Source organism: Euprymna scolopes, chromosome 43, assembly GCF_053919585.1.
Source record: "Euprymna scolopes isolate OS-2025 chromosome 43, ASM5391958v1, whole genome shotgun sequence".
NCBI lineage: Eukaryota > Metazoa > Mollusca > Cephalopoda > Sepiida > Sepiolidae > Euprymna > Euprymna scolopes.
In genome coordinates this window covers 8,637,277-8,649,467 of record NC_136524.1, presented here as the reverse complement: position 1 = coordinate 8,649,467, position 12,191 = coordinate 8,637,277, and the positions used below count along the sequence as shown (strand labels likewise).

Here is a 12,191-nt window from a genome sequence, read left to right as displayed (position 1 = left end):
TTAAAATATTATTGTTATATAATTTTTTAGCGTTCAAAGAAGTGGGAGAAAGTAAATAGCAAGTCAGACAGCTCTCGTCGTCCGAAATGAATTTGGATAGAAATTCTTCACACTATTTCCATAATGAAATAATTTCTTTCTCTACTTCTCCTTTCTAGACCGACTGATTCGTTTTTCTTTTGTTTCTTTTGTAACCTTCCCAGTTTGAGATTCTTTCTTTCGTTTCACTTCACTGAGTGAGACGTTATGATTTTGCTGAGGCATGTTTGTTGTTCAATCATTTTTAACAGAAAGTGTACATTCGTGTGTGTATATATGGTTAAATAATAGTGTGAATTAACAAATATATTATTACGCACTTGACAAATTTATTTTCACATTTTTTAGTATTTGTTAATTTTCCTTTTTATTTTGTTAGCAAAATTCAACTAGATAATAAAAACCCGAATTTTTTAATTTTTTTTTTTTTAATATTTATTTATTCATAGCTCTATTACAAATTATGAAATAACTTTTTAAAGGTTTTAATATTGAGCTTCATTTTGCTCTGGAATTTGATTTTTTTTTTTTACAAGGAGGTCATCACTTATCAAGGCCCGGAAGCCACTCAAGGATAAGGGTTATTGCATGTACAGTACGTTGTTTCACTAAAAATCGATTTGAACTGTATCAAATTGTTCTTTTCGGTTTATCACACACACACACACGCACGCGCACACATGTATGTATGTATGTATGTATGTATGTATGTATGTATGCATGTATGTATGTATGTATGCATGTATGTATGTATGTATGTATGTTTATATGTATGTATGTATGTTTGTATGTATATATGTATGTATGTATGTATGCATGTATGTATGTATGTATGTATGTATGCATGCATGTATGTATGTATGTATGTATGTATGTATGCATGTATGTATGTATGTATGTATGTATGCATGTATGTATGTATGTATGTATGTATGCATGTATGTATGTATGTATGTATGTTTGCATGTATGTATGTATGTATGCATGTATGTATGTATGTATGTATGTATGCATGTATGTATGTATGCATGTATGTATGTATGTATGTATGTATGTATGCATGTATGTATGTATGTATGTATGTATGTATGTTTGCATGTATGTATGTATGTATGCATGTATGTTTGCATGTATGTATGTATGCATGTATGTATGCATGTATGTATGTATGTATGTATGTATGTATGTATGTATGTATGCATGTATGTATGTATGTCTAATATACAACATAATCATGTTGACACACTGGTTCTCATCAGATCACCGAAATTAAGCAACATTGAGCCTGGCTAATACCAGATTTGTGAATTCTAGGCACTGTATGTGCTCTCCGCTTATCTTGGCATTATTTCCAATCGTCCTGAACCTCCACTTGCCACTGGAATTTAACACTGTCCACTCAGGAGAGGTGTGGTTGGAGATTGCACAATTCTTGCCACAAAAATCTAGCGTGCAGACACCCTTACAGTGGGTGTCCATGACATGTCAAGATTTAAGAGAACTAACATGTATGTATTGCATGTATACGCAACACTACTCATACTGTTAATGTTTAAAACAATAAAACAACACCAGTTTTTGTGATTTGATCAACTTCATCAACGATCAAAATATCTTTTTTTGGAATCTGTGAATAAACCGTCAAGTCCAAAGTAGCTGAGCAGCGGCTTGGTTCTCACCAGTTTTGACAAAGAGCAAATAGAATCCTGAACAGAAGCGTGTGCTCCATCCCAACTATCATCAATGGATCTGAGGTAATCTTGTCAGCATTAGACAAAGCCAAACTCTTTGTCAAGAACTTTGCAGCTAATTCTACCCTTTGCGACCAAGGCTGCCAACCCCCAATATTTCCTTCTGTATCAGAAAACACGCTATGTGATATACAAATATCTGTATGTGATGTTGCCAAGCAAATCAAAAACCTTAATTCCAGTAAAGCAACCGGCCCTGACGGTATTCCAGTTATAGTACTCAAAAAACTTTAACCAAAACTAGCACCCATACTTACAAAACTGCTTAAACGTTGTCTTAAAGAGAATTGCTTCCCATCAACCCGGAAAATCTCATCAATATGCCCTGTATTTAAGAATACAGGTGATCGTTCATCTCCCTCTCAGTACAGACCAATAAGTCTCCTGTGCGTCATGAGTAAGTTGCTAGAATCTGTGTTAAATACAGAAGTAATCAATCATCTCAGCAAAAATAGCCTTCTTAGTGACACACAATATGGTTTCCGTTCTGCTAGATCTACAGCAGATGTGCTTACAGTTATATCTCATAGGATTAGTGAATCTCTCAACGGAGGCTACCTTTCTAGGGCAATTGCTCTTGACATATCAAAGGCCTTTGATAGGGTATGGCATAAAGGTTTACTTCACAAGATCTCCAGCTATGGTATAACTGGAAATGTCTTCTCAATTATTAAATCATTTCTCTCTGATAGGTTCATAAGACTAGTGGCTGATGGGCAGAAATCAGACGCTCACAGTATTAATGCTGGAGTCCCTCAGGGGTCCATCCTGGGCCCAACTCTCTTCCTGATCTATATTAATGATCTTCCAAATCACATCCTTACATCATTCGTAGACATCTATGCTGATGACACTACTATCTATGGTAGCACATCTAAGACCGTAAACGACCAAGTTCTCTCCGATTCTCTCTCCTCTGATCTTGGGCATGTGGTACAATGGGGAAAGAAGTGGCTGGTTACTTTTAATGCATCTAAAACCAAGCTGCTCTCTTTACATCATCAACACTCTGATCCCCATCTGGCATCAATTGAAACGAATGGTTCTCGTCTTGGGGAGGCCTCATGTTTTGACAAGCTTCTGGGCCTGAACTTTACTCCTGATCTTAAATGGAACACATACATCAAATCCATTGCCAATGCCGCTGGAAAAATGGTGGGATCCTTCTATCAATCCAGTATATATCTCACTGCTGATGCAATTCTCTATCTATATAAGAGCCAGATACGTCTAAGGATGGAATGCTGTTGCCACATCTGGGCAGGAGCTGCTAGAAAAGACTTGTCCTGCCTTGATAGAGTTCAAAATAGACTTCGTGGCCTGGTGGGAGATGTCCTTTTCTCTTACCTGCAACCTCTATCTCACAGAAGAGATGTTGCGAGTTTGTCTCTGCTTTATCGTTATTTTCATGGCAAGTGCTCAACTGAGCTTCAATCTATGGTCCCTCTCGCCAAACTTTCACAAGAAACACTCGTCTAGCTGAAAACACTGTCAATAATTCCCCTCCACTCTTTATCTGTGCCTAAACCTAAACGTAGATTCCATGATCAAAGCTTCTTTCTTAGAACTGCACGCCTGTGGAACTGTTCCGTTTTCCTGCTTTCCATCTGTCTACAATACGGTTGTCTTCAAGTCCAACGTAAACAAGTTCTTGATGAGCCGTTCCACTTAAGTTAACAAATTTACCAAATTTCCATTACTATCGATTACTATATTGTCCAATTGACTACTGTACACTCTTTAACCCTTATCCTCGAGTGGCCTCTTGGCCTTGGTAAGTGGTGATGCCTATGTAAAAAAAAAGAAGCTTACTTTCTCAATTGTCTCATTTTATTTGCTTAAATTAATTTATTTGAAAATACAAATCTTATTTTCTTTCAGGCATCATGTCGAAACAGAGGCAGCATTGGTGGATACTTTTTGGCTGGACGGAGCATGCACTGGATTCCGGTAACGTTTTGTTTTTATTTTAACTAAATAATGATAAAGGATTTTCTTTAAAGAAGTGTGGATTCATTATTAAGATTAAATTGCACTAAACATGCTATTTTAAAACTAAAAAAATTGGCGAACTCGGCAGAGACAACAGAGCAGCATCGGCAAAGATCATCCTGCATAAGAATCGGGAGGCGCATTACTCTGGTTAGCTAAGAACTAAAATTCATCAATAGTATTGATACACATATACATCATCAATCATCAAAAGACAGAAGCTCAGGAAAGGAACGAGTCAAGAAAATCTGAGAGGAATTCTTAACCTGATTCATCATGTTCAATTCAACGCTCATTTTGTATGTTGGCATATGTTAGACGGCTTAAAGAAATTGATTTTCAAGCTAACTTATCTTTTGTAATTTATTTGAAATTTAATTTAATTTTCTCTAGGTCGGTGCGTCTCTGTTTGCCAGTAATATTGGCAGCGGCCATTTTGTTGGACTTGCTGGATCAGGGGCAGCTGGTGGAATTGGAATCGCTATTTTTGAACTGACGGTAAGTTGCTTTTTGTTTTGTGTTTTTGTATTTATTTGTTTTTTTTTGTTAGTTAATTCGTTTAAGATGTCATTATGAAATCACAAAGTCTATAAATACAAAACGATTAATATTTTTGCACAATTTAAGATGAAAGGTAAAGAGTTTGTGCAGTATGAAAGCTCAGAGCGTTCCAAGAATGTTCTGATGAAATAAGAGTTGTTTTGTCTGTAAACGGAAATTGAGTACACATGTTTGTTTCGGTTCGCGCCATATATGCTTACATGTGTAAGTGAGATAGGCATGAGGATATGTGCGTATTAGTGTGCCTATTTTGTCAGTAAGAAAGTGCATATATTAACTTTTGTGCAAGATTGTGCAGTTAACAGTGTGTATATGCCGGTGCTGTGTTTAGTAGTCAGTGAAAATCTCTTGATGTGGGTAATATTTCGATATAAGTCCAGATGCTAGTTCCATATTCAAGAAAACTATGTAATAATGGCTTCAAAGAAATCACATTTCAACTTGATGGAAAAATTTGACTTCCAAATTGCTTTAATACTGTCCAGCCGAGCACACGCCTTACATAATATACGCGTACACGGAAATAAATCCATGTAATAACTCATCAATAAAATATTGAAAAGCTTAGGCAGACTTTTACAATTAAAACTGGAAACAAAAATGCGAAATGGGATACAAATAGCTGTTTGGGGGATATCAGAAACAGGCATTTGATGGTAATAGAGACCGCACTTGGAGTCATTCAAGTTGGAGATAGGACTATATCAAATGAAAGACTGAGAAATTCTATCGAAATCAAAATAATTCATTTTTATTAACAACTTGTTAAGACAACGAAATATAGAGTTCATAATAAATAAGAGAGTCCCAAGAACGTTCTGGTGAAAAAAAAAGGAGTTTTTTTCTGGCTGGAATTAGTTTCTTTCCTAGAAATTCCCGCCAAGTGGAACTCTGTTCCACTGATCTGCTTTCCAGCTGACTACAATATTGTCATTTTTAAGCCCAACATAAACAAGTTCTTATCAATCTGTCCTGTTAAATAATTTAATTATACCAAATTTCCACCATAGATGATCACTACAGTATTGCCCCAAGGAGTACTGTACACACATTAACCATTATCCTCAAGTAACCTTCGGGCCTTGATAGGTGGTGACCCTTTATAAAAAATAAAAAATTGAAGGGTGGCTCAATAAGACTCGAAAACGACAATGTTGTAGTAAGTTATTATGTATGAGGGTCGTTCCAAAATTAAAACCTCCTGTTTTTTTATTCAAAAGTTTAAAAGCTACAAAGACGGGAGTGGTACTATTAAAACGAGCAACCTTTTTCGTTCCAGAATTTATTTTTCCACGTTGTCATCACCACTCTCAATGTACTTTTGCCAGAAATTCAATGGCGCATCTCTGCTTCTGACGCACGTCCATGACAAGGTTGCTTTTTTGGAGTCTTACACCATAAATATCTGCAATAGAAAGATAAACCTTTCAGTTCATAAATGCCCAAGTTCAGTCATCTTAACAATGCGATTTTGCAATCCCCTCTGATATATTCAGGCAGAATAAAAATAGAAAGCATTACTTTTGGAACGCCTATACTGTAAAAACAAAATTAGATAAAAAAATTGTTAAACCCCAAATTATTTCCTAGTGTCTTTATTTACTACCCCTGCTATTAAACAGCACACATCAAAACAAAACAATAATGAAAAATAAGATAGAATTTACTACTGCTATGTGTTATCAAACCAACATGACTCCAGATGTTTAAACGAGAAGTTGTTGTCCATATAATCTGCTACGAATTGGCCTACTGTAAGACTATGACCCCATAATTTTGGGTTGGAGATATGTATGTAAATTGCATATTGAAGAAGAAAAATAAAAACCTGAAAATATTATTAAACGCTATTTGATTTTGTGCTGTTGTATTTTTTAAAATAATTTTAAAGTTGTTATTAAGAAGTGATGAAAATAAGAGAAGCAGAAATAACTACTGCTACATATCATCAAACCAATAAGTCTGTGCTATCTACATAATGAACCGCCATCCGGCTTCTGTCCTGGATCCCAAAAATGGGGTCCACATTGCTATTAAATCAATATTATGTTGCAGACAATAGCAAATTAAATAAAGATCTCTAAAATCCAAATGATTTACAACCATTACTATTAAACAATACAACAGAACAATAATGAAAAAGGAGAAATAGAATGAACTACTGCTATGTGCTATCTACGCAACAACACTGATGATGTGTCACCGTTCAGATAATCTGCTGGTATAAAAGAAAATAAACATTCGAATATTTATGTATCATATATATATAATTCAAGTATTAGCTCCAGAAAAGTGGCTCTTGGTTTCTGAAAACTTATTGAACTAAGATGCAAACAGAAAAAAAGGATGAAAGAGAATGAACTGCTACTATGTGTCATCTATACAACAACACTCATGATGAGCCACAAATCCAAATAATTTGCTGAAATAAAAAAGTAAATGGTGAAACTTTACTATACTATTATATATCGTTCAACCCAATTGTGTATTTTCAAACAAAAGCATTTCAGGGGAAAACATTATTACGTATGTAATGTCGAAATTAATATAAATTCCAAAAATGATGAAAAATGATCAAGTGGAAGATGTGCTTTGAGATGATTTTCAGGAAAAAAAAAAAGCGTGCAGTGGATCGAGAAAAAGCCAGATGGCCGACCTGAAAGATAGTGTCATCGGATTCTGCGCACCCAACTTAAAGGATAGAATGCAGTTATCTTCTCCTAATTTCAATCTCTAAAGGGTTAATTTACAGTAAATAACAGCAACTTCCAAAAATTCTGTTTTATGTATAATTATTTTTCTACTACTACTATTTTACTCTAGTTTTTGTGATTTTTGAAATTTATACTAATTTCAACATCACACGTAAGTGCGTGATAATGTTTTCTTTGAAATGCATTTTTCCAAGGACACACATTAATAAAGTTGCACCGAAAGAATATCTCTATTTATATAAAGTTATGTGCATATGTTTATACATTTAAATATTTTTGTTGCAATCTCTACAATTATACAAATGCAACTTTGTGTGTGTGCGTGAGTTCGTTCCTTATAGACTCCAAAACGGCTGAACAGATTTTCTTTAAAATTGACAGAACTTTAGTGTATAAGTCTGGAAGTGATCTTAGTTAAGTTTTGTCTCAAAATACCCCCCGATAATTACAGATAATTGATAATCAGAACTGTTATTTTAATTTATCTATCATCGGTAAAGTCATTTTTTCTGTGTCGTTGCTTAGCAACAATGATAGAACAACGGGCCATGAAAATTCTACTATGGGTAAGTTGATAGCATTTTTTTTTTTGTTTGTTTTTTTTTGTTTTGTTTTGTTTTGTTTTTATTTTTGTTTTTTTGCATGACGTGATTTGCAGGTTTGATATTTTCTTCTTTTTTTTTTGGGGGGGGGGGCATTTCCTTAATTGGAAAGAAGTTTATATAAAATAATTTTATAAAAAATATTTTGTTCTCTAGAGTACAACGTAGAATAACATACATTTTGAACAAAGTTACAGCATGGCAGCATGTGAAGCTTCCTCCAGGGCAATTTTATGGATTTCGATGATAATAAAAATATAGGAGTGTGAAATATTCGTTGATCATCCCAGGCTAGTCTATGTATATATAACAATATATATAGTCTATGTATATATAACAATATATATAGTCTATGTATATATAACAATATATATAGTCTATGTATATATAACAATATATATAGTCTATGTATATATAACAATATATATAGTCTATGTATATATAACAATATATATAGTCTATGTATATATAACAATATATATAGTCTATGTATATATAACAATATATATAGTCTATGTATATATAACAATATATATAGTCTATGCATATATAACAATATATATAGTCTATGCATATATAACAATATATATAGTCTATGTATATATAACAATATATATAGTCTATGTATATATAACAATATATATAGTCTATGTATATATAACAATATATATAGTCTATGTATATATAACAATATATATATAGTCTATGTATATATAACAAGACTGTATCTATGATGAATACAAATTTCTACCAAGCCCATTTTAACGCCGATTTGAAAAAATGTTCTTCTTTCAACCACAATAATTCTATTATTCATTTATTTAAATGTAGTAACAGTTTGCATTATGTTGGGAGGCCAGTACAAAGTTTAGATATTCTTGAAGCAACATGTGCCGACAAAAATGTGCCATGCAAATTATTTAGCACTAGACGTTCCATCACTGAACATTTTATGAATAAGCCTTCCTGTGCCGCTAATTTCAGTATTGACTTATTTCCCATCCTCATTAAGTCACACTCTCCCTATGCTCTGAAGATTCCAGAACTATTTTATATTAAGTCTTTGTCAACAAAGAGAAAATCTTATTGGATTTAATGTGATTTCTATTTTATTTCCTCCTGCCTCCCCCCTTTCTCTTGCTATAATCTCCATAGCATCATAAATTTTTTCTTTTAATTGTGATCAGAAGTGCAATTTAGCTCCGTTTAGCAATGTTCAGAACTGATTAACTAGCCCATTCCATCTTTTTAAATAATAAATAATAATGTTAAAAATAAATATGGTCTTTATATAATTTATATATTTGTATATATAGAATTTATTCCTAAACTAATTAACTGATAATTATGAATTTTGGAACAGCTGTTCAACTAAAGCCCAATCTTTAGTCCCTCCTTGCCAAACTTTCATAAAAAACGCTCAACTATGTACAATCACTATATACGATTTCCCCCACTCTTTATTTGTGCCTGAATCTAAATGCAGATTCCATGAACAAAGCTTCCTTTCCAGAACTGCCTGCCTGTGGAAAACTGTTCCACTGGCCAACTTCCCAGTTGAATACAGCATAGTAGCCTTCAAATCCAATGTAAACGAGTTCTTGTTGAGCCATCCCTGTAAATAATCAAATTCTACCCAATTTACACCATTAACGATTACTACACTACCACCTTACATTCATTAACCCTTATCCTCGAGTGGCCTTCGGGCCTTGATAAGTGGTTACTCTCAAGTAAAAAGAAAAAGGCTGCTAGAGCTAGGCGTAAGAGAAGGTAATATTTCAGGTAAAGATGGGTTATATTTAGTTGAATTTAGTTTTATGTAAAGGCATTTTGACCTCACATTAGTGTAAGAAATGGGCCGAACTCTCCCTTTGAATTTAATCATATAGATAATGCATTCCATTATAGGAAAACGTTTTAATTAAAGTTTATTTTTCTGTTGCAGGCTATATTCATTCTTTTGATATTAGGATGGATATTTGTTCCGGTTTATATTTCTTCTGGGGTAAGTGTTATATTTATCTTTCCAGATTCTAGCAAGAATATCAATGGCACCTGCAAAATATTGCACTAATGTGTTTTATTCAGAGTGTAATACGTTGGATAATATTTGGTGTGGTATCCACCCTGGGTGAAGAATCTAACTTTTATCAGGAAGAGTAAGTTTCTAGGGAATATCAAATCCTCATGCGATCTCTAGCTGCGTGTATATTCCAGTTAGGGGAAAAGATATTTCCCAAAAGGTAACACATATGGGACTGACCAGACTTGACATCGCTTAACTGAATCTAACGAGAACCAGTATGTCAATACAATTCCTCATATTACGCATTGCACATACATACACAAATATTTTAATTATATCTAAAAAAAAAAAAAATTAATGTAGACACATAGATTTTTGCAAAACATAAACAATGATACCAAATTTATTTTGTTAGTTCAATAAGCAATCGAATAATGGCCATTCAAATTTGTTTTTGAAATTAGAAAATTTGACATCTCATGTGCTATTGCAAAATTTCACAGTGTATTATAACTAGGAACACAAGCATTTATCGAGTTAAAAATCTTTACAAATATATTATGCAAAAATTCTTACAAATGTATCATGTAAAAAAATCTGGGTCACGATTTTTAGGAAAGGTAATTGTTGTACCTTCCTAATAAAAATATGTTTAAATAGCACAGCACAAAAGAACAAGAAACTTCTTTTTAACAATGACAATTTGAAATATTTATTTTTAGGAAAAGTAATGGTTGTACCTTCCTAATAAAAATATGTTTAAATAGCACAGCACAAAAGAACAAGAAACTTCTTTTTAACAATGACAATTTGAAATATTTATTTTTAGGAAAGGTAATGGTTGTACCTTCCTAATAAAAATATGTTTAAATAGCACAGCACAAAAGAACAAGAAACTTCTTTTTAACAATGACAATTTGAAATATTTATTTTTAGGAAAGGTAATGGTTGTACCTTCCTAATAAAAATATGTTTAAATAGCACAGCACAAAAGAACAAGAAACTTCTTTTTAACAATGACAATTTGAAATATTTATTTTTAGGAAAGGTAATGGTTGTACCTTCCTAATAAAAATATGTTTAAATAGCACAGCACAAAAGAACAAGAAACTTCTTTTTAACAATGACAATTTGAAATATTTATTTTTAGGAAAGGTAATGGTTGTACCTTCCTAATAAAAATATGTTTAAATAGCACAGCACAAAAGAACAAGAAACTTCTTTTTAACAATGACAATTTGAAATATTTATTTTTAGGAGGAATTGGCAGGCCGTGCTGCGAAAAAGAAAGAAGGAACAAAAAGTTTTTTTTGAGGTCGTCGTCGGTCTGTCAGTACTGTGTCGTCCCCAGCTAATAGCAGTTGTCCCCAGTGAAGGCCGTTGATGCTGTAGCAGGATGTCCAGTGGACAGAAGACAAGAGAAGGGGTGTGGCTTGGCTGAAGGTCCGGTTCTGACTGACTGACATTCCCTCAAGACGTTTTAGGGAGTAGATGAATCAATGTGCCCTGTCAGCTGATAGATCAGCTTGTAACTGAAGAACTCAGAGGGGAGGGGGGCATTGATTCACTAGAGAAAATAGTTCTCTGTAACTGCTACACTCTTCTCTGTAAATTTTTACCACTTTTTCTTTATCTCTTCCCGTCGACCCTTTTCTTACATGTTCCTAGTAAATTTTTACATTCTTTCCCTACATGGCATTAAAGTACGATTGTTTTGTTTTGTTTTGTTTTTTGCCAAATAAATTAAATTGAATCGAATTGTAGTTACTGCAGTTAAATTTTTTTCCTAAAACTTTGAAAATCTTTAAAAAAAAATTCATTGCTAGTCTTTTCTTTAACTTTTATCTAAGTTTGCGTAACATTAAATTAATCATATTTACTGTTGTTATTTAAGGGAGCACAAAATTATGTTAATTGAATTTTTCCCTTCTCTTTTGTTTTTATTCAGGTGTACACAATGCCAGAGTATTTGAAGAAAAGATTCGGAGGAAGACGTATTCGTATTTATCTAAGTATCCTCGCGTTGCTTTTGTACGTGTTCACGAAAATATCGGTAAGTGACGTCATTCAATTGTCAGGTTGGAGAAATTATTTTTATAGAGATTTTTAAATATATAAAGTTAAGTTGGTCCGATTTTTAAAGTTAGACCTAAATAACAACGCCTCTCACAAATGGATATTTGATTCTGACAATTTTTATTTATTAATGTTGCAATAAAGAACGTACTAGTTTATTTTTTTTGAAAATGCTTATATTGACCCAGAGAATTGGACATTTTAAATTCATGACCTACAAAGAAAAAAAAATCAATAAAAACAATATCAGATAAACTATTGCATTTTTTTTTTTTTACTAAATAATAGCCTATTTATTTCTTAAAATTATTTGACTAACATTACAGAAGGTACAACTTTTTTCTTTTAAATAAACAACTTAAACTGTTGTTTTACTGTAATTATGCAAACTGCAGACATGTCATTCATAAACTGCGTTTTCATTTTT

General features: G+C 32.9%; 1 protein-coding gene across 1 annotated transcript in view; it reads left to right on the top strand.

Annotated features, from left to right (window-relative positions):
- LOC145268168 (sodium/glucose cotransporter 4-like) overlaps positions 1-12,191 on the top strand; it is a 141,715-nt gene that overhangs the window by 68,216 nt on the left and 61,308 nt on the right. Inside the window, exons 2-5 of the mRNA XM_080123379.1 lie at positions 3,672-3,740; positions 4,176-4,280; positions 9,608-9,667; positions 11,637-11,741. Coding sequence (XP_079979505.1) covers positions 3,672-3,740; positions 4,176-4,280; positions 9,608-9,667; positions 11,637-11,741 — 339 coding nt within the window. The remainder of the gene's footprint in view (positions 1-3,671; positions 3,741-4,175; positions 4,281-9,607; positions 9,668-11,636; positions 11,742-12,191) is intronic.